Source organism: Panthera leo, chromosome B1 (assembly GCF_018350215.1).
Source record: "Panthera leo isolate Ple1 chromosome B1, P.leo_Ple1_pat1.1, whole genome shotgun sequence".
In the NCBI taxonomy this organism is placed as follows: Eukaryota; Metazoa; Chordata; class Mammalia; order Carnivora; family Felidae; genus Panthera; species Panthera leo.
Window position 1 is genome coordinate 160,140,108 of NC_056682.1, and position 24,426 is coordinate 160,164,533.

Here is a 24,426-nt window from a genome sequence, read left to right on the forward strand (position 1 = left end):
ACTCCTGCTTTGATTAATGTTAGCATGATATGTCTTCATCCACTTACTTTTATTTTTTAAGATTTTATTTTAAAGTAATCTATACACCCAATGTGGGGCTTGAACTCACAATCCCAAGACCAAGAGTCACATGATCCACCAACTGAGGCAGACAGGCATCCTTTTCATCCACTTACTTTTAATCTATATGTGTCTTTATATTTAAAGTGGGTTTATTACAGCCGACAGAGATAGGCATACCTTGGAGATAATTGCAGGTTTTTTTGAGGTCACTGCAATAAAACAAATATCACAATAAAATGTGTCAAATGAAATTTTTGGTTTCCCAGTGCATATAAAAGTTATGTTTACACCCCTCCGTAGTTTATTAAGTATGCAATAACATTATGTCTAAAAAAATAATGGATATACCTTAATTAAAGAATACTTTATTACTAAAAAATGCTAACCATTATCTAAGCCAATAGCAAGTTGTAATCACTGATTACAGATCACTGTAAGAAATATTACAATAAGAAAAGGTTTGAGGGGTGCCTGGGTTGCTCAGTTGGTTGAGCAACTGGCTCTTGGTTTCAGCTCAGGTCATGATCTCACGGTTTGTGGGATTGAGCCCTGTGTTGGGCTCTGTGCTAACAGTGCTGAGCCTGTTTGGGATTCTCTCTCTCTCACTCTCTCTCTCTCTCTTTCTCTGTCCCTCACCTGCTAGTGCTCTCAGTCTCTCAAATTAAAATAAATAAACAAATAAATAAATACATTTAAAAAAAGAAAAAGAAAATGTTTGAAATACTGCAAGGATTACCAAGATGTGCACAGAAACATGGAGTGAGCAAACGCTGTTGGAACAATGCACAATAAAGCAAGAAGCAATAAAACAAGGTAGGCCTGTAGTTGGGTCTTATTTTTTTTTTTTTTTTTTAACATTTATTTATTTTTGAGACAGGGAGAGACAGAGCATGAACGGGGGAGGGTCAGAGAGAGGGAGACACAGAATCTGAAACAGGCTCCAGGCTCCGAGCTGGCAGTACAGAGCCCGACGCGGGGCTCGAACTCACAGACCTCGAGATCATGACCTGAGCCAAAGTCGGACGCTTAACCCACTGAGCCACCCAGGCGCCCCTAAGTTTTTTAATGTTTATTTATTTTTGAGAGGGAGAGAAAGAGACAGAGCATGAGTGGGGGAGGGGCAGAGAGAGAGGGAAACACAGAATCCAAAGCAGGCTCCAGGCTTCAAGCTGTCAGCACAGAGCCTGACGTGGGGCTCGAACTCATGGACCATGAAATCATGACCTGAACAGAAGTTGGACGCTCAACTGACTGAGCCACCCAGGCGTCCCTGTTGGGTCTTATTTTTTGGTCCACTCTGGCAATCTCTCTTTCAATTAGTGCATTTAAACCATTGACATTTAAAATAATTTTTAATATAGTTGAATAAGTAGCTACAATATTTGTTACTATTTTCTAATTGTTGCACTTGTTCATTGTTCCTACTTTTGTCTTTTTTTTTTTGTCTTTTGTGGTTTTAACTGAGCATTTTAGATGATTCCATTTTCTCTCCTTTCTTAGGATATTAATTACACTTCTTTTTAAACTTTTCCAGGTGGTTGCCCTCGAGTTCGCAATATATATTTACAACTAATCCAAATCTTTCAAATCACCCTATACCACTTCAGGGATAGGAAGAGTACTTTATAAAAATAAAATAATCCTAATTCCTCTCATTCTTTGTATCATTGCTATCACTCATTTCACTTATACATAAACATACATAAGCACACACACACATACACACACACACACACACACACACACATAATTGAATACGTTGTTGCTATTATTATTTGGAACAAACTCTTAGATCAATTAAGAACAAGAAAAATAAAAGTTTTTATTTTACATTCACTTATTCCTCCTCTGGTGCTCTCTGTTTATGTAGACCTGAGTTTCTGACCTCTATCATTTTCCTTCTAAAGAAGTTCTTTTAATATTTGTTGCAAGGCAAGTGTACTAGCAACAAATTCCCTCAATTTTTGCTCATTTGAGAAAGTCTTTCTCTCTCCTTCACTATCCTTGAAGGATAATTTCCCAGGATATAGAATTCTAGGTTGGTGGGTTTTTTCTCTCAATACTTCAAATATTTCACTCCACTCTCTTCTTGCTCACTTGGTTTCTGAGAAGTCAAACGTAATTCTTATCCTTGTTCTCCAAGAAGTGAGGTCTTTGTTTTCCTCTTCTTCTTTCAGGATTTTTTTTTTTTTAATCTTTGATTTTCTATGGCTTGATAATGATATGTGTAGGTGTAGCTTTTTGGGCATTCATCCTGCTCTTGTTTTCTGGAACAGCTTCCTGGATCAGTGGACAAGTTTGGTGTTGGACACTAACTCAGGGAACTTCTCAATCATTATTGTTTCAAATATTTCTTCTCTTCCTTTCTGTGGGGAATAAGTTTAGGAAATCCCTGAGCTTGCACCAATGGGTTAACAAGGTTTAGGATGAAAGCATCCAAGATTAGGTAAACAGGGCCAAAGTGCTCCCAGCATAGTACAAAAGTAGAAAGCTACTTCCATAGGTTGGATGTCTAGAATAGGTAAATAGGTAAACAGGGCTATAGACCCCTGGGAGCAGGGTGAAATTGCCCAGAGTGGAGCTAATTAGCAAAAGAAAGGTGCCTTGTTGACCCTGAGGTAGCATGTTCCATATGTCTTATCCCCTAGGCAAGTTAAGATAAATATGTGAGGCCCCTCGTGCCTGCTGTAAACAGTCATCTGCTCAGTGCAGGGATTTTGTTTTCTTTTGACCCAAACTCCTAACACTGGATATCTTCAAAACTCTCTTTCTCTCACATACAATTTAATGTTCACTGTTTCACTGTCTCTTTCTGCATGTCCATCACATTTGTAAGCCTTCTGATCCTAATAAAAACGGAGCAATGACCCTTACTTTTGTCTCCTCCTGGATATTAGCCTCTCTCGCATTTAATTCTGCGTCCGTTCTCTTGCTGGACAAGAGAGAACTCCAGACTTGAAGTCTGAGACACCTTTCTCTCTTCTTCTGGTATTCCCATTACATGCGCATTATATCTTTTGTAATTGTTCCAGTCTTTGGATATTCTAGGTTTTTGTTGTTTTTTCCCCCTTCTAGTCTCTATTCTCTTTATGTTTGGCTTTGGAAGTTTCTACTGAGACATGCTCAAGCTCAGAGATTCCTTAGCTGTGTCCAGTCCACGAATACGCTCATCAAGGGCATTCTTCATTTCTGTTACAGTGTTTTGATCATTAGGATTTCCTTTGTTTTTTTTGGAATTTCCATCGCTGCATATGTTGCCCATCTATTCTGGCATGCTCTCTATCTTACCCATTAGAGCACTTAGCATCTTAATTATAGTTGTTTCAAATTGCTGGTCTGATAATTCCAACAACCCTGTCGTATCTGAATCTTGCTCTGATGTTTGCTCTATGTCTTCAAACTGTTGTTGTTGTTGTTGTTTTGTCTTGAATGTGTCTTGTAATTGTTTCCTTGACAGCCAGATGTGATGTACTGGGTAAAAGGAACTGCTGTAAACAGGCCATTAGTAATGTGGTGGTGAGGTGTTGGCGGTGGGGAGGGGGGTACTGTTCTATAGTCCTATGAATAGGTCTCAGTCTTTCAGTGAGCCTGTACAACCAGACTATGAACTTTACCTGTGCTTTTCAGTCCTCCTTCCCCCTTTATGTGGGAAAGGATGACTAGAGTGGACTGAAGATGGGTATTTCCCTTCCTCCATGTACAAGGCTAAGCCAGCTGTAGTTGGATATTTCCTTCTCCCAGGTCCTCCCTGCCAGAAGCACAGGGGGATTTTTCTCTGTTATTCACTGTGAGAACCTAGCAGAACTATGGGATGTAAAACTCACAAATATCTGAGGGACTCCCAAGGACTGGATGCCTGGAATTTTTATTTCTCAGACTTAACCCACACTCAGTCTCAAGCAAATTGTTAATTACAGTTCAGTTTTCCCTACCTGGGCACTGGTTCCTGTGGGTTTCAGCTTGTGGGTTTCTGCTCCAATAAGTTCTACTGTTGGATGTCTCTAATTGTAGTAGTGGTTTTCCTTGTGACCTCACTTCTCTTACAGATCTAAGAAGAGTTGATTTTTCAGTTTGTTCAGCTTTCCACTTGTTAGACTGGAGAGGCGACTTTCAAGCTTGTTAGGCACAGGGCTAGAATATTGGAAATCTGTACTGAATCCTTACATTTGAGGATAACTGCCATTTCTATTATGTTATGTGTTCTTACACGGACACATGAAATATTCCTCCACTTACGTAGGCCTTCTTTAATATCTTTCAATAGTTTTATAATTTTCTTCATAAAGGTCTTATACATCTTGTGCTGCTATAATAAAATACCATAGACTGAGTGGGTTAACTAACAGAACTTTATTTTCTCAATTTTGGAGGCTGGAAGTCCAAGATCAGGGTGCTGGCATGGTTGGGTTCTTGTGAGCTCTCTTTCTGGCCTGCAGATGGCTGCCTTCCTGCTGTGTCCTCACATGGCAAAGAGCCCTGGTGGCTTCTTACAAGGGTACGATTTCTACTGGATCAGGGCGCTACACTTATGACCCCATTTAACCTTGATCTCTCTCCTTAAAGCCTTATTTCTAATCAGATTCTGGCGGGGGGGAGGGGATGCTGGTTAGGGGTTCCACATAGGAATTCTGAGAAGATACATTTCAGTTAATAGTACAATGGTTTGTTAGATTTAGTCCTAAATACTAAATATTTTTGATGCTATTATAAATGGTTTTATTTTTCTTATTATACTCTTAAGTGTTTTATGGTAAATGAACATGTAATTTTTGTTTACTGATTTTATAAGAATTTGCTTTTATACAAAAAATAGCAAATAACAGATCTAAGAATGATATTACCAAATTTTAACTTTTCTGAAAAATTTTTTTTTGAAAATGTCTTTATTTCAGATTCATTGCTACACAGAGTCACATAATCCTCAAAATCTAAGTCTACAACTGATCATCACAAGATCCCTGTCCATATACACATTAGTTAGACAGAGGGAAAAATTCTGTACAATATTTTAGTAGTTACATGATTTGAAAGCAATAGTGAATTGGTGAAAACTGAAGAACTTTCAATGCATTACACACAGGATAACTATTCTCAAATACAAGAAACTAGGCAATAAAAGAAAACTTTCTGTTCAGTTACAGAAGAATGCTAAAGGCATATTATGATGAGAGAAATGCTTTAGGTTAGTACACAACCTACTGGGTAAATAAAACTGCTACATAAATTGGTACTTTTGTTCTTGAATATTTGTAGTACGGTATTACCCATTTACCTGACATTTAATAATACATAAAGTTCAAGTCTGGGTTCTCAAGACAGTTACTTGATAATTTTGAATAGTGTCTGGTGTACCCAGTGTTTTTTTCATTTATCTTTCACTTTCTGGGACAATTTGCTGTTTTTCCTTTCACATGCCCCTGTTAGCACATATGGCCAAGCGACCACCTGTAACAGGGGAAGTCTCATGTTATTAGTTACACAGGTAAGGGAAGTTGCATATACCCACTCCTCCTATCCAGTCTGTTGACTTAAAGCAGCAGGGGCAACCTAGCACCTAAATCTTTTCTTTCCATACACACACACACACACACACACACACACACACACACACACACACACATATATAAAATAGTAGACACTTCTTTCATCTATCTCTTCTGTTTTAGTGGGACTGTGCAATGCTGGAACAATAATCTAGAATGTCCTGAATGGTGAATTCCATCGTAACGCCAGATCCAGGATAACAGCGAGCTATCAAACCTTCAAAGTGCTTATACTGGCGTATAAATTCATCTTGCATAGAGTGCCACACCACCTATTATAAAAATGACAATAAGTTACTAAATTATGAATGGAAATATATAATCAGGTTAAGTAGAAATAATGTCAAGACATATTCTAAGAATTTAGCAGTGTAATGGTTAAGAACATGCACCCTGGCTCCTTAGACTTAGAACATATGTGACCCTGATTATGTTGAATCACTACCCTGTGCCTCAAGCTCCTCATCTGTAAGCCAGGGTAGTAACAATGATACCTTCCTCATAAGTTTCTTGTGAGGATTAAATGAGTGCATGTATGTAAAGTGCTTAGAACATGTTTGACATAGCAAGCACTCATTACATTTTAGCCATTATTATATCTACTACAATATCCAATACAGATGTGTATTTACACAATTATATATGGAACTAAGACTAGTAATTAAATGGAATACAACAGTTAATGCTTAAATTTCATTTCAGATGAAAGTTTAAAAAGTTCTTTAGCTAAAATTGATGATACAAAACATTGCTTGATGCTATGAAGGACACCAAGATGGATTATCTGCAATCCAAGGATTTATGATTTAGCAGTGGGAATAACTATGTAGACACCTATCAAGGCAGAATCTGATTTTACATTGACATATTAGCTAATACTAACAGGTTACATTTATTTATTTATTTTTTCAATGTTTATTTTTTTTCTGAAAGAGAGAGTGAGTGTGAGCAGGGGAGGGACAGAGAGATGGAGTGAGAGAATCTCAAGCAGAATCCGTGCTCAGCACAGAGCCCAAGGTAGGGCTCAATCTCATAACCACAAAATTACAACCTGAGCCAATATCAAGAGTTGGATTCTTCAACGACTGAGCCACCCAGGCATCCATAACAGGTTACATTTATTGATGCTTACTGTGTATCAGCACAGTACAAAGGCTTTATATATGTATCATCCTATTTACATCTCATGACTAGCTGGTGAGGGTGGGTGCTATGACCATCATCACTATCCAACAGATAGTATTCTTCCAGGATTTTTCCTCATAAACCCTAAACATCATAAATACTAAATTCCTGTCACCTTAAGTCTATTTGCTAAAGAGTATTACACTTTTGGCTTTACATCTTTTAGCTCATGGTATTTCTTCCACCTGGAATGTCACTCCTTTTGCTTTATCTGTACCTACCTGAATTTCAGAGGCTGACACAAATGCAATAACCCTCATGAAGCCTTTGATGATGTTGAAATCTGAATTATTCTCACTCATGTCTGGGTCTTTCAGTATGGTTTAAGAAAAATGGCTCAATTTGGGGTTTAAATCTGGCTCTACCATCCGTTAGCTATGAGATCTTGGTCATGTTACTCCACCTCCCTAAGCTTTTGATTTTCTCATCTGTAAAATGGCAATGACAATAATAGTAGTGTCCACTATATGAGGGAGGTATTATTTCCACTTTTCAAGTAAGAAAATTGAGGCTCAGAGAGGTTAAGCAACTTGCCTAAAGTCATACAACTTAATCTGGAGCTGCATTTCTAACTCTGGCCCCCAAGCTCAGCATCACTCCGCTGTACTATGCTCTCTTCCATTTAGTTACCTTCCTCAAACCTAAAAAACAAACAAACAAAAACCTCAAAAAAACCCACAGCCCTAAGCAAAACAACTAATGTCTCAAAACAATAAAGCAGAAATATAAGATAAACAGGAATAGCCATATAAACTTATATTATCAATGTTGTTCCTTTCTTCCTCACAACTCATTAATCTGGCCTATAATTTATGGAACTTTCCTCCTGCACTAAAATAGAAAATCTGTAGCCTTTCTAGATGACTCCTGGAGAAAAGCAATATATGTAAAGATGTGCAATCTAGGATGGTTAAAGGAACTAAGCATACCTGAAGTAAGTTCTCCTCTTCGCATAAATGTTTATCAACCTTTTTGTAGAGGTTATCTAGACCTTTTTTCACTTCCTTTCCAGGATACTCTTTAATGACTTTACGAAGTTCTTGTTTGTTAAATGCAAGTTGATAGCTTACTTCCTCCTCTCTTATACCCTGTGCCACACGAGCTTCAACACCTTCAAAGAAATGCTTCAAGGAAATGAAAAGAAATAATGGCTAAGCACTGCTTTTATTACCATTTAAATTAAAAAAAAACCCCTCATTATAAAATAGTATTTATTCACTGTATTAAACTCAGAAAATATATTAAAAATGTATCACACTACTCAGAGATAACCACTGTTAACATTTTAGATTTCCTTCTAGTCTTTTCTTGTAAATATATAAATTAGGTTATATTATATGTTGTATTTCCCATTTAATATTTTGTTTTCTCCAAACTATAAATTTTAACAGCTGCATAATGTTCTATCTAATGGCTGAACTACAATTTATTCATTGCTCCTGTATTGGATATTTAACATTTTTCACTTTTTCAGAGTTGGCAAAATCTACTCCGATTAAAAGAAATTTATTGTACACACAGTGGTCATAAATATTTTTCATACAAAAGTATTTACCCACAATACTGATTACTTTCCAGTACAATTTTCAAGGTCTATGATTCCTTAGTTGAGGAGCATCATTTTAAGTATTCTGAAGATTCTTCAAATACATAATTTGCTTCCAAGTTCAATCAATTTATATTTCTATCAATAGGACATGAAACTGCTACTTACCACATAATCATCAGAATTACCACAATTTAAAGAAATTACATTTTGATGAGTGAAAAGGTTTATTTGTTGTTTTATTTCACGACTCTTTGGCTATAAATGAAATTAACCTGCTTTCATATTTTATAGTATATTCAGAACCCTTGCCCATTTATACATTGGGATCTTAGTGCTTTCCTTATTGATTTTAAAAAGGCATTTTATATTAAATATACTGACTATTGTATTGTTACAAATATTCATTTCAGGTCGTCTTTGAAATATATTTGTTTTTTAAATATGCAGTTTTATTGACACGCCTTTATGTGAGTACTGTACAATATGATTTAATGCTGACAAGCCAAATCTCCTCTCATTACTTTTCTCTAAAATTTTCTTGGTAAGTACTATTTGTTTTTCATTAAATTATTATGCTTTTGCTAATAATTTTTTTGATAAATTTATTCCTGGTGCTTTTAAAAATTTTGTTTCTACATCAACTTTTTTTTTTTTTTAAGTTCATCTGTTTATTTTGAGACAAGGAGAAAGAGAGATTGTGTGTGTGCATGTGCACATGCAAGCAGGGAAGCACCGGGGGTGGGGGGAGAGAAAATCTCAGGTAGCCTCTGTGCTGGCAGTGCAGAGCCCTATGTAGGGCTTGATCTCATAAACTGTGATATCATGACCTGAGCCAAAATCAAGAGTCACACACTGAACTGACTGAGCCACCCAGGCGCCCCTGTTTCTACATAACCTTTTAATTGGTTGTTATAACATACCAGAAATAAATTATTTTTTTATACACGTATTTCAAATCCTGCTACTTTATCATAGATCAGTAATTTCAACCTATTATATATAGGTGATTATAACCTTAACTTTCCTTTCCATATCTTTTATTTATGTTTCTGGTCTTATTGCATTGGCTAGAGCTTCCATAACAATGTTAAATATTAAAGGATCTAGCAATGATTCTGCTTTAAATTTTATTTCAAAGGGAATGGTTCTAATGTTGCAGTTAAGTACCAAGTAGACTTTAGGTCTAAGAAAGACCTTTTACCCTAGAGAAATAATATCTGTCTGTTCTTAAGTTTTAGAAGCAATTGGTTAAATATGATTAAATGTCTTTTAAGCATTTGTTGTTGACAACATATATATATTTTGGCTCTAATTTCAAGTTAAAAACTTATGAAAGAGCACTAATCACATTGTGGACAAAGTTATCTAGAAGGGTCCACTGAAGCTTCCACTATTGTAAAGTTCTCTAAAACCATCCATTCTTAATTGTAATAATCAAATATGCTCTGGAGAATGACTCACTTCAGAAAAGGAAGGGAAAGAAAAAGGCAATGAAAAAAGCAATTTTTGGTTTTCTTTTTATCTTGATAAAGTTTTCAAAATCTTCATTTGAACTAGGGTTAGAGATGAGCCATTTATGAGCCAGAGAACCTGGTACAATGGAAAAGCCTAATCTAGGGTTCATTCCCCCAGCTTTGCTACTTGCCAGTTATTATGACTTCAAGCAAGTTTATTTACTTTCAGTTTCTTCATTTGTAAAATGGGTTGATGCTACCTTAGCCCAGATCATTTTTCGCAAGAATTAAAATAAGGTATAGAGCACCTAATAGTGTCTTAGCACACTGGAACCTTTGATAACTGAGTCCCTCCTTCCTTATCCTTTTGCATCAATACATGAGCAAATTAGTATGAATGTTTGTGTTATTCATATCTAAATATATGATATACAGGTTCAAAATCAGGAAAATTCACTGAATGAAAATATACGTACATTTAGCTTTTCAAGAGGTTGTCCTAAAGAGTAAATGACATAAGACTGAAGGTGATCTGTGTATTTTTGTTTGGCTTCTTTTTTTTCAGCTTCTAGACATGAGATTTTCAAACGAGACAGTGTTGCAAAAATATGGTGAAAGTTTTCCATCATAACTACATCCCTGGGGGTCTTCTGGCTTTCATTTGCTACTTTCTCCACTAAAATAAAAAAAAAGAAAAAATATAATAACATTTTGATATGAATAGGACCATATTTAGCTATAAAAATATTTACATGATTTTTTTTCATTTGTAAGTTTAAGAAGTAAGCACATTTCTGGACTTAATAAAATATACTAAAGGGTTTTCATATCCACTTAAATCTAATTAAAAAATCACTCTAAAACAGTCATATATGTGTGTGTGTGTGTGTGTGTATCTGTGTATATAAATGTGTATATATACACATTTGCATATATACAAATATTTCAAATACACTAAATCTGGATTCCTATTTGCAATTTTCAGCCAAAGAAATTCTAAATTGCTCACGTACTTAAAAATGTAGAAAGCAAATAAATAAACAAATACAATCACAAGTACCAGGGAAAATAAAGCTAATTAAAAAAAAAAAACAAAAAACTTTTGTGATAGCATGACCTTTTTAAGAATGGTCCAAAAACTTAGAAGTCATAAAGGGAAAGATAAATAAATCGGACATGAAATTTCAAAGCTCTTGCATGGTAAAAAAAAAAAAACAAAACCAACCATAAACAAAATCAATTTATAGCCTATTAGGTCGACAAAGAATAAAAAGACTGATAATATCTACTAATATCCAGCATTAATGAGATGTGATGAAAACTCTCACCAACCATTCAGAACACTAAACTGGTTTAACCTTTCTGTATGGCAATTTGGCAAAGGCCTTGAGATATATGCAAACTTTTTGACCTGGTAATTCCATTTCCAGTAATTTACTCCAAGGAAATGACTGGACAAGAATACAAAAATATATGCAAAAAATTAGAAACAAACTAAATGCTTATTAATAGGAGATTTGATAAATAATAACACATGGAATACTATGTGGTCATGAAAATGATTATAGTAATAACATAAATCGACAAGGAAAGGCACTAGAATTATGGAGTAGCAGGTTATATTAAAGAACACACACACACACACACTCAACATACACATATATATGAAGGAGAAATATTAAACAGTTTGGAAGGATAAAAATTAAATGTTATCTCTGCCTGATGAGATTACAAATTATTTTCTTTTTGATTTTTAAAATTTGTTTTTTTATTTTTGGGGGTGTGTAATGAGCATGTATTACTTTACAATCAGACAAAGAAAAGCTACTGTGAATTTCAAAAGAAATCTCAACCATACAAACATCCAATCGTGTAATTTATCCATCTTTCCCTTGACCTGATCCCACCGAAAATGTTGTATGTAATTGGTAAGATGATTCCTCTTTCTGTCAATTGTTTCAGCTTTTAAAATTCCTGACTACATGCAATCAGATCATTTATCTGAAACTAAATGGCACATCCTACTGTTTCTGTAACTTAATTGTGGGATCTGATACTACAGGAAGACAGTGAATTATATAGTATTTTAGCATTAATCTACCTTATGGGACAGAAATGAAAACTGAGGCCTAAAGAAGTATATTGATTTGCTTAAGGTTACACAGACATTTGCTAAGATGCAAATGTAAAATCTCATTTTTAATTTTTAAATTTTTTTCAAAGGTCATTTTTGGGGATTAAAAAAGGAATTTCAATTTTGCATAGTGATAAGCCCATATGAACCCTAAAATAGAAGTGGTTCCTGATGAATATGAATGGGTTTTATTTTTCAGGTTCAAGAAATAATTACTTTCAGAAAGTTAAAAAAGACTATAGAATATGGAAAATGAACGTATCTATCCTCCAACTTGAATTACCATAATAGTGAAAACAACCAACCAAAAAATTCTTTAGAACATAACAAAAGCTTACCATTAACAAATACTCCTCTGATAAGTTTGGTATATGCTTTATCTAGATCTCCACGACGCTCAGCATTTTTAAAGATTGATTCTGCGAGTCCAGCAAATTCTTCAAATTCAGCAACAAATGGAAGAATTCCTACTTTACTCTTTTTTGAGATCTTTACTTCTTCCATTTGCCTTATTTGATTACTCTAATGTTAGGCAGAAAGCAAGGGAGAGAAAGAGCCAGGCAGCTTAGAAACAACATATAGTCATAAGCAAATGTATACATCATAGTGGCAGGACATAATTTAGTACCTAGAACATTTTGGATGTTTACTAATTACAGATTAACACGATAGGGATAACCAAGAAAAACTGTTTTCATAAATTAAAACCATAAGAGACTCTTAACTATAGAGAACAAACGGAGGGTTGGTGGAGGTATGTGGGTCAGGGGATGGGCTAAATGGGTGATGGGTATTAAGGAGGACACTTGTGATGAGCACTGGGTGTTATATGTAAGTGATGAATCACTGAATTCTACTCCTGAAACCAATTTTACTGTAAATGTATCCTAACTATTCATGAAAGGTAAGTATAAGGTAATTGTTTATCTTGGATAACAGATAACAGATAACTAGATAACAGAGCACACACAGGATTCCTCTAGGTTATTTCCGGTTTGAGAACCATAGTCATTTCCAATTCTCATTAGCCTAAATTTTGTGTTTGGATAGAGCAGTTCTTTAATTTCTGGGTGTGAGAACAGAGAGGGAGAACAGGCATTTCTACTACGGATTTACATACTATATAGTTTTCCATGTATCCATCAGTTACTTATTCTAAAATTATTTCAGCAAAGTGCTTGTGTGCGATGTTGACAAAGTAAAAAAGGGATATCTCATATAGACAAAACCTAGACATTTGGGTCAAAAAGATCCACAAATTCAATTACGGTTCTGTGTACTTCTCAGAGGATCTAGATATAGTCACAGTAAGAATTACACTGCTAAATACTATAAGATCATTTTTACTTCTACCTAAAATTTCATAAATGATTTTGGGGGTATAACTTGAAAATCAAATGACATGTGGCTTAGAAAAGTAATTACTTCCAGGCTACAGATATTAGTATTAGAAAGTCCTGTGGAGCACTGTCACCCATTTGATATTATCTTTATTACTATGGCATACCCATTTTATTGCGCTTCACTTTTTTCCAACAGCATTTTCTAACTTCACGTCTCTGTGTCACATTTTGGTAACTGGCAATATTTCAAGTTTTTGATCATTATTATTATATTTGTAAGGATCTTCTGTGATGCATGATCTTTTGTTTGGCTTGCCACAAACCATGTCCGTATAAGCTGGCAGAGTTAATCAATAAATGTGTGTATTCTGACTACTCTACCAACCAGCCATTCCTCCATCTCCCTCCCTCTCCTCAGGCCGAGACACAATTTTATTTTCTGAGACACAATATTGACATGAGGCCATTTAATAGCCCTATAATGGCCTCTAAGTGTTCAAGGGAAAGGAATAATCCACATGCTTCTCACTTTAAATCAGCAACTAAAAACGATTAAGCCTAGTGAGGAAGGCATATCAAAAGAGGACACGCTGAAAGGTAGGCCTTTTGTGTCAAATAGTCAAGTTTGACTATTTGCAAAAGTGAATGCAAAGAAAAAGTTTTTGAAGGAAATGAATAGTGTTACTCCAGTGCACACACAAATGGTAAGAAAGCAAATTAGCCTTATTGCTGATACGGAAAAAATCTGAGTGGTCAGGATAGAAGATCAAGCTAGCCACAACATCCTCTTAAACCAAAGCCTAATCCAGAGTAAGGACCTAACTCTTCTCAATTCTATGAAGGTTGAGAGAGGTGAGGAAGATGCAGAAGAAAAGTCTGAAGCTAGCAGAGGTTGGTTCATGAGGTTTAAGGAAAGAAGCCGTCTCCATAACATAAAGTGCAAGGTGAGGCAGCAAGTGCTGCTGTAGAAGCTGCAAGTTACCCAGAAGGTCTCGCTAAGATCATTAATCAAAGTGGCTACACTGAGCGACAGATTTTCAGTGTAGACACAACAGTCTTGTTTTGGGAGAAGATGTCATTTAGGACTTTCATAGGTACAGAGACATCAATGCCTGGCTTCAAAGCCTTGGGACAGGCTCACTTGTTAGGGGCTAATGTTGGTGACTTTAAGTTGAAGCCAATGCCCATTTACCATTCCCCAAATCGTAGGGCCCTCGAGAATTATGCAAATTTATTCTGCTTCTGCCCTATAAATAGAATAAGAAAGCCTGGATGATAGCTCATCTGTTTACAACATGATTTATGGACTATTTTAAGCTCACTGTTGAGACCTACTATTCAGAAAACAGATTCCTTTCAAAATATGACTGCTCAATGACAACGCACCTGGTTACCCAAGAGCTCTGATGGAGATGCACAATGAGATTAATGTTGTTTACGTGTTTGCTGACACAACATCCATTCTGCAGCCCATGGATCAAGGAATCATTTCAACTTTCAAGTTTTATTATTTAAGAAAGATATTTTGGGGGCGCCTGGGTGGCTCAGTCGGTTAAGCAGCCGACTTCAGCTCAGGTCATGATCTTGCGGTCCGTGAGTTCGAGCCCCGCGTTGGGCTCTGTGCTGACAGCTCGGAGCCTGGAGCCCGTTTCGGATTCTGTGTCTCCCTCTCTCTGACCCTCCCCCGTTCATACTCGGTCTCTCTCTGTCTCAAAAATAAATAAACGTTAAAAAAAAATTAATAAAAAAAAAAAAGAAAAATATTTTTGATTTTGTATCTGATGAATCTGGGCAAAATAAATTAAAAACCTTCTGAAGAGGATTCACCATTCTAGATGCCAATAAGAACATTTGTGTTTCATGGGAAGAGGTCAAAAGCATCAACATGAACAGGAGTTTGAAAGAAGATGCTTTTACCCTCATGGATGACTGTGAAGGGTTCAAGACTTCAGTGGAGGAAGTAACTGCAGATATGGTGGAAATTACAAGAGAACTAGAAGTGGAGCCTGATGATGTAACTGAATTGCTACAATCTCATGATAAAACTTTAATAGATGAGGGGTTGCTTTTTATGGATGAGTTAAGAAAGTGGTTTCTTGGGATAGAACATACTTCTGTTAAAGATGCTGTGAAGACTGTTGACAACAACAGATTTAGAACTAAGTTTAGAATTTACATAAACTTAGTTGATAAAGCAGCGGCAGGGTTTGAGAGGACTGACTCCAATTTTGAAAGAAGTTCTGTGGATAGAATGTTATCAAACAGCATCCCATGCTATAGAGAAATTGTTTGTGAAAAGAAGAGTTGATTTATGGGGCAAACTTCATTGTTGTCTTATTTTAAGAAACTGCCACAGCCATCCCAGCCTTCAGTAATCATCACCCTGATCACTTAGCAGCCATAAACCTGGAGTCAAGACCTTCCATCAGAGAAAAGATGACAACTCACTGAAAGTTCAGATGATGGTCAGCATTTTTTAGCAATAAAATAGTTTTATATTATATATATTGTTTTTTAGACATTGAACATTAAATAGACTACATTATAGTGTAAAAATAAGTTTTATATGTACTGGGAAACCAAAAAATTCATGTGAATTCACTTTGTTGCAATACTGGCTTTACTGTAATACTAGCTCTATTGTGGTAGCCTGGCTCAGCTGAAGCTGAAATATTTCTGAGGTATTCTTGTATTCCAATATTTATTTATCAGTATTGATAACTGTGAAGAGTAAAACTGAATGCAGTAGAGAGGGTAGTGTAAGACTGCAGGCACTGGAACCAGACTGTCTGGGTACGAATACCAATTCTATTACTTTGACCTGGAGAAAGTAACATAACGTCTCAGAGCATCTACCTTATGTAGGGGGGAGGAGGTTGTGAGGATTAGATGAGATAATGTGTGCCACGTGCTTAGATCAGCATCTGGTACACAGTGAGCACTAATTTAGAATGCTGGCCTATGGTTGTTATTAAACTGCATGAAGATTTTTGTTTAGTGTGGCACTTAAATTTTTTTAGATGTTTTTTCATTTTCTGGAGAGAGAGAGAGAGAGAGAGAGCACGCGTGAGTGAGGGAGGGTCAGAGAGAGAGGGAGACACAGAATCAGAAGCAGGTTCCAGGTTCTGAGCTGTCAGCACACAGCCTGATGCGGGGCTCGAAATCATAAACCGTGAGATCACGACCTGAGCCGAAGTTGGAGCTTAACCAACTGAGCAACCCCGGTGTGCCCAGTGGGGTATTAAAATGCACAGGATGTAATTATAGCATGAATATACTTAAATATTAAAAGGGAATATTCTAGGGGCACCTTGGGTGGCTCAGTTGGTTGAGTGTCTGACTTCAGCTCAGGCCATGGTCTCACGGTCCATGAGTTCGAGCCCCACAGCGGGTCTGTGATGACAGCTCAGAACCTGGAGCTTGCTTTGGATTCTGTGTCTCCCTCTCTCTCTGCCCCTTCCCTACTCACACTCTCTCTCAAAAATAAATAAACATTAAAAAAAAAAAAAAAGGAAATATTCTAAATGACATTTGTCTTTTCTGACTTTGTAACTGGTAGAATAGAAACAATGCATTCATTTAAGAAAAGAGCCATCAATGCAAAAATGAACTACTGGGACCTCATCAAAATAAAAAGCTTCTGCACAGCGAAGGAAACAATCAGCAAAACTAAAAGGCAACCGGCAGAATGGGAGAAGATATTTGCAAATGACATATCAGATAAAGGGTTAGTATCCAAAATCTATAAAGAACTTATCAAACTCAACACCCAAAAAACAAATAATCCAGTGAAGAAATGGGCAAAAGACAGGAATAAACACTTCTCCAAGGAAGACATCCAGATGGCCAACTGACACATGAAAAAATGCTCCACATCACTCATCATCAGGGAAATACAAAACAAAACCACAATGAGATACCACCTCACACCTGTCAGAGTGGCAAACATTAACAACTCAGGCAACAACACATGTTGGCGAGGACGAAGAGAAAGAGGATCTGTTTTGCATTGTTGGTGGCAATGCAAGCTGGTGCAGCCACTGTGGCAAACAGTATGGAGGTTCCTCAAAAAACTAAAAATAGAGCTCCCCTAACGACCCAGCAATTGCACTACTAGGCATTCATCCACGGGATACAGGTGTGCTGTTTCGAAGGGACACATGCACCCCCATGTTTATAGCAGCACTATTGACAATAGCCAAAGTATGGAAAGAGCCCAAATGTCCATCGATGGATGAATGGATAAAGAAGAAGTGGTATATATATATACAATGGAGTATTACTCGGCAATCAAAAAGAATGAAATCTTGTCATTTGCAACTACGTGGATGGAACTGGAGGGTATTATGCTAAGTGAAATTAGTCAGAGAAAGAGAAAAATCATATGATTTCACTCATATGAGGACATTAAGAGACAAAACAGATGAACATAAGGAAGGGAAACAAAAACAATATAAAAACAGGGAGGGGGGACAAAACAGAAGAGACTCATAAATATGAAGAACAAATTGAGGGTTATTGGAGGGGTTGTGGGAGGGGGGATGGGCTAAATGGGTAAGGGACATTAAGGAAACTACTCCTGAAATCATTGTTTCACTATATGGTAACTAATTTGAATGTAAATTTTAAAAAATAAAAAAGTAAAATAAAAAAAAGAGCCATCAATGAACTAAATCTTATAAAAATAAAATTTCTCTCAAGCTCATTGTACACATTACTTGCAGCTTATTACTCGACACAGGTTACTCGGTGATTAAGACTATAACTTTGATGTGAGGCACATAGCATGTGAGGCTTATCTGTGCTTTGTTCTTGGCAACTTAACCAAATCACATCACTCTCAAAGGTTTAAGGGCGCAAATCTGCATTACTAAAGTGAGGAATTCTGGAAAGCAAATTAAGCACAGGTAAGAATGTATAGGACCGCAGAGTCGAGCTTGGTAGTACTTGATATGTCACTTACTTCCTATTTTAGCTCTAGTTCAGGCTAGGCTAGCTTTCTTAGTCCTGTTCTTTGAAGAACACCAGATACTTTGATCTTGGCCACCAAATGAAAGAGCCAAACACAGGCGCTATCCCACTTTCTACAGCCATCTGAAATTCGTGCTTTTGGCTCAATACAAACAGACCCATTCAAGGTCTGCCTTAGGTCCTAATCTTGTCCCAAATACCAAAACATAGAACGCTTATGGAGTACACACAATCCACCAGACACTGAGAAGACAGGAGTTAAAATAAGACACAGAGATGAGAGGCGGCAGAAGGAACTATCCTTCCCTATAGTGACAAAAGATAGATCCTTTAGAAATATATGCAATTTTATGAGAAAATATTTGAGTTTGCACCTTTGTCTAAGTTAATTTTGCTTTGTTTCTCCACTGCTCTGTTTTGAGAATAACATGAACATTTTTTAATAAACTATTATTAATTACTACCACTGGCAGCAGCGTGAGCACCACCACCGCCGTTATGAGCCATCAGTTAGTAAGGCCTTATTGCTGTGCAAGGCAGTGTGCTAAGCACTTCATTTGAACCCACATCTACATTTACCTGACACTACATCCTAGGCTTTTAACAATTATATTCTGTTGGACTGAGAGATGGTAGATAAAGTTACATTTTACTAATAAAAGCAACAAAGCCTTCATAATCTGGAAATGCATAGTGTCCTCATGACTTAGTGTTCCTGCTATGTCACACAGGACTCATTATCTTAGTCTTCAGCAGCTCTTCCTTCTCCCTCTGGCTCTCAGCTTGTGGTCAGAACCTCCAAGTTTATCATCACCTCTGGGGAAGGTGGAAGAGGGAAGAGGATAAGCCTTAAGTGGTCAAATTTCAAAGTATTTAAAATCCCAAGTGAAATCATGTGGTAAGGAAAGAGGATTAACAAAGTCTATTGAGGTGACATTTAAGTTTCTATAGTGAACACATATACATACTGCCTTCATACTTTAAAAACTCAATAAATATTATTTTTAAAAGTGTAAGAATAATATGGCTTTTAATTGCCCTTAATGTTTTTATCTCCCATTATTTTATGGGTATTCAAGAACTGGATATATCTTAGAGGTTACACAGTAGAAATATTCAAATGATAGCCATCAAATTTTATATATTAGCTACATTAATAAAATGAACCTTTTATTTTGGAACCTGGCACAGCCCAGTTCATACCTACAAACTTACCAAAACCTAGCAGACAAATATAGCTAATAATTTTTCTTTTTTTCTAGAAGGAAGAAAATAATGATTACTGGAAGTTATTATAAGAACAATGTATTCTTAAAATAGAGCAATATGATTATTAATTACAGCTGTTAAACTAGTAAACTAATAAAACTAATTAAATAAAAATTTAAACAATTAAAATAATCCAATTATTAATTTTCTTATTAGAATATGTTTTAAAAACAACAACAATAAATCTAAGTGATAGTTTCAGCCGTTTCATGTGATCTGTGGTCCCTAATCGGTTAACTGAGATTTCTTTTAGTGTTTTATTTTTGTTTAATGTTTATTTTTGAGAGAGGGAGAGAGACCGAGTATGAGTTGGGGAGGGGCAGAGAGAGAGGGAGACATAGGCTCCAGGCTCTGAGCTGTCAGCACAGAGCCTGACACAGGGCTCGAACTCATGAACCACAAGATCATGACCTGAGCCAAAGACAGACGTTTAACCAACTGAGCCACTCAGGTGCCCCAGTTAACTGCGATTTCAGTTGACCTAGTGGATCTCTGAAGCAGCTGCTACCTCTACGCCATGGGCTCCAGAACTTGCCAAGATTCAAAGTGTAGAAGGGAAAGTAGCCAGTATAGTATCATCAAACTCTGTTCATATAAATTGCAGCCGACACCCTGCTTCAGGGCTTTGAGGGATGTGAAGAGCAGATCCCCCAATGGCAAGCTGAAAATCTCTTGATTTAAATACATTTACCTATTTTTGCAATCATTAGAACTCTAAGTTACTTAAAAAAAAAACAAAAAAACTTACAATGCATTTGTCAAAGTTCCTTTTGACAGTCACCAAAACATTTCCCAATGTAGTACTCAGGAAAGAAGCAGGATCCACATTTTGTGCAGTCCACACATGATGACTCATTTTGACAAGCATGTAAAGGGAGTTAAAGCTATCAATTTTGTCTCCTAACGCAATTAGGTTGTTCAGTTCTGGCTCAATGCAGCGAAATATTTTAATCATCATTTGGCGGATCATATCTTTTCTGTTCAGAAAACATACAAAACAGATTACAAGTTTCAAGTGTTTTCATCTTTAACTTTAATCCACTGCATACATACAGAATGACTAAAATTTATTACTTCAATTAAAAATGTCCAAAAATGACGAACTAATTATTCTACATCAGTTTCCAACATAAAAATATTTTTTTGAAGTTAAGTTTTATTACTCAAAACATAACTTAATGTCATTTATAAAGCTGGATCCTGAAATGTGCTTTGTAATTTCTGAGAAATATACCACAATTCAAATGCTACTTCTTACCAGCAAACATCAAAATTGATTGCACTTTTTTGTGATTACCAGAGCAAAGAAGAGTCAAACAGGACTGATTTTAACTCAGTAAGATGTCAAGAAGACACTAGGTACACGTGTCAGTGCTGTGAGTACAGTCACATTACCAGAGTCATCTGGCTCCCCCCCACCCAACCTCCCGGCCATTTGAGCGGCATTCCCCGAGGCTCAATTTTAAGTTTTTTTTCCTCCCAAAGAAATGACAGATAGTAACAAACGCATACTCTGATGAAACTGGCAGTGGTGCGCCAGCATTATGTTGCCGGGATAATGTTCCTCCATCTGCGTCCTCTGCTTCAGTCTGCAAAAATTATTCAGGTACTTTACATAACAAAAGACCAACAATTTGACTATATAGCAAAAGCCTGCTCAGTCTTAAAATTCCTAGGAGAGAATACATTATGAAAACCAATGATTTTTAAAACTGTATAATTTAGTATGTTGCTTAAGAATGTTTATGAGATGTTTTGCTCTTAGATTTGATCTGAGAATTATTGTAGGCTGAGAAGTTGTGCTTGTGTGTGTGCACAGGAGGGGAAAGCAGGGACAGAGGAGGTACAGGAGGCTCAGAGCAGGTGTGGGAATGGATGGGGGAGCAGCTCAAAAAAACCAGAAAAAACTTTTAAGACAATTTTAAAAATTAAAGAAATCTCATCAATCATTCAAATAAAACTCTGGCATTTAAAAAATGCTATTAAAAATTCTTACAGAGGCTAACAAATAAGCAAATTTCTACCATCATCATCTACAACAACATTCATTTTAGATTGCTTTTTATGTTGGTTCTGTTTTTTAAGGTGACCTTAATTTAAAAATCATTTCATTGGGGTGTCTGGGTGGCTCAGTTTGTTAAGCATCTGACTCTTTTATTATTTTTTATTTATTATTATTTTTTTAAATGTTTATTTATTTTTGAGAGACAGAAAGAGACAAAGCATGAGTCGGGGAGGAGCACAGAGAGGGAGACACATACATCTTTTTAAAAAATTTTTTTAATGTTTATTTATTTTTGAGAGAGACAGAACACGAGCAGGGGAGAGGCAGAGAGAGAGAGGCAGACACAGAATGTGAAGCAGGCTCCAGGCTCCAAGCCATCAGCACAGAGCCCGACATGGGGCTCGAACTCACAAACAGTATGATTATGACCTGAACTGAAGTTGGATGCTTCACCAACTGAGTCACCCAGGCGCCCCAACAACCGACTCTTGATTTCAACTCAGGTCACGACCTCACAGTTCATGGGGTTGAGCCCCGCGTTGAGCTCCACGCTGGTGGTGTGGAGCTTGCTTGGGATTCTCTCTCCCTCTCTCTGCCCCTCCCCAACTTGCGCCGTTTCTGTCTCTCTTAAAATAAACTTAAAAAAAAAAATCACTTTATTTGGGGCGCTTGGGTGGCTCAGTCGGTTAAGGATCCAACTCTAGATCTCAGGGTCATGAGTTCAAGCCTGTGCTGGGCTTCATGCTAGGCATGGAGCCTACTTTAAAAAAAAAAATTATTTGCATTGTGCTTTTAAGTTTTTCAAAATATTGCAGCAGTCTTTCATTTTATTTTCTTACATTTATGCCACCTGAGAGGCATGCTAAACAGGCATTATTATATTCTTGTACAGATGAGGAAAACTGGGGATTAAACAATTGGTTTAAGGTCTTAATGCTAGTTAGTAGCAAAGACATAAGAAAGATTCAGATTTGAGGCTTCTTTCTTCTTTTTTTTTCCTAGACCATGGTTTATATACTCAAATATCTTTTTTTTTTAATTATATTTTTTCTTGGTGACTACTGAAATGCTAAAATTTCTTTTTGAATAACGTCTTTTACAAAATGTCTTATATTCAGACATTTTCCACCCTCACTAATTTAGAGGATATTTAAGCCTAAGACAGTCTGGAGTATTAAATTAGATGCTCAAAGTCTATCACTGTTTTTGTTATCTCGTGATATGATAAAAATTATTGAAAACATCCTTACATCATAAATTTTTTCTTTTTCTGTTCTGATATTGAAATTGTGACAATAAATTAATAAGGCCAATTATGCTACAGATCATAAATATTAGCCAATAAATAAATGTGAGCCATACCATTGTTCCAGGCATACTTTGATGTTGCTGTAGTTTGAAAAATTTACTTATGAAGTCCTGTTCTGCCAGACACAAGGGCTCTAGTTCACTTAGTACCTGTTCAAAGATCTGAAGAAAACAAAAATTAACTGCACCAAATGCTTAAAAAATCATCCACATTCAATGCACTTAGGGACCACAGATGCTTTATCTATAATAATCTCAATAGAATTCCAAAAGAAACTATTCCAAGATTGATAGGACGAAGCAGAAGGATCAAGGCATAACAGGGCCAGACATACCTAGAATAAAACTCACAACAATTATTCACTTGACATCTAGAAAGAGGAACACAGAGATAAACTTTTTAAACTTAATGCACTGCTGAGAATAATTTAGCTTCATAAAAGCTATTATTTCCTCTCTACTTTGTAGTTGGCTCAAAGAACTTAAGATACAAGCACTTAATGATTTATAGTAAATTTTAATAAAGCTGTTAAAAGTCAATGAATTGATAATACACATTTCAGTTGCCATTTGACTAGCACTTTTTTCAGATTCCAATTGGAAAGTAATATATAGTTAATTAAGAGACAACAGAGCCCAAATTTTTGAACACACTTACAAACTGCTGTTAGAAAACTAATGTTAATGTTTAAGAAGTACTTGTTATTTTATTTTACCTTATCAAATTTGGTCCTGTCAGCAACGTCGAGATCAGAGGCAGACATGTTTCCCATATCCAACAAAGAAGATGACTGAGATCTGCGATTCCCTGAACTCTGAACACTGAGTTTATTTAGACTAGAAGTGGATCCAGTTAATTTCCCAGAACTTCCATGAAGACCTAAGAAATAATAAAACTTTGAAAGTTGTGACCTTCACAAATAAAAGACCCATAGCGTAAACCAGGGCTCTTTTCTCCACTGTCTTCATCTTCCAGTGCTCATATTAGTTATCACACAAGTCTACCACATGGGACAGGCTGTACAGTGTCCTGCTCCTTCATTAATGTTTGTGTCCTATCCCTGAGTATATTGTAAGAACAGCAAAACTACACAGATCCACAGAATAGGACTAGACGGGATCTTAGAGATCACATGAACTATACCTTGCCCAGTCTCACCAAAGTTGTCTGATATTTCTAGACTAAACTAGATGAAGATTTCCTTCTTACTCAAAAGACATGAAAATGGATGAAGGTCCATGACTCCTTAGTGTACTGGCTAACATGACTTTTTTATTTCTGAAGAAAACAGCCATATCCCAATATTACTTGCCTCCACATTAAAAATGAAAATATTGGATTGAACCATACAAACTGCTGATACTTGATCATTCTTGTCCTATAAAAAGTCAATTACATATGATTCGACATAACACATTCCTGAACCCAGAAACTCTGCTTTTATAGTAAGTGAACTGATTAACTACAGTTCTTTAAAAACTAAACAAAATGGGGGCGCCTGGGTGGCTCAGTCGGTTGGGCATCTGAATTCAGCTCAGGTCATGATCTCACAGTTTGTGAGTTTGAGCCCCACATCGGGCTCTGTGCTGACAGCTTGGAGC

General features: G+C 36.3%; 1 protein-coding gene across 5 annotated transcripts in view; it reads right to left on the bottom strand.

The window, feature by feature from the left end:
- Positions 1-4,400: 4,400 nt before the first annotated feature.
- EXOC1 (exocyst complex component 1) overlaps positions 4,401-24,426 on the bottom strand; it is a 61,927-nt gene continuing 41,901 nt past the window's right edge. For 3 of the 5 annotated variants that reach the window (XM_042936341.1, XM_042936338.1, XM_042936339.1), the window contains 8 exons: positions 23,541-23,704; positions 22,879-22,986; positions 21,024-21,100; positions 20,260-20,488; positions 12,267-12,450; positions 10,271-10,470; positions 7,721-7,915; positions 4,401-5,878 (listed from right to left, as the gene is read on the bottom strand). In XM_042936341.1, the coding sequence (XP_042792275.1) occupies positions 5,726-5,878; positions 7,721-7,915; positions 10,271-10,470; positions 12,267-12,450; positions 20,260-20,488; positions 21,024-21,100; positions 22,879-22,986; positions 23,541-23,704 (1,310 nt within the window). In that variant the 3' untranslated portion in view covers positions 4,401-5,725. The remainder of the gene's footprint in view (positions 5,879-7,720; positions 7,916-10,270; positions 10,471-12,266; positions 12,451-20,259; positions 20,489-21,023; positions 21,101-22,878; positions 22,987-23,540; positions 23,705-24,426) is intronic. The other 2 variants (XM_042936342.1, XM_042936340.1) reach the window with 1 other exon arrangement.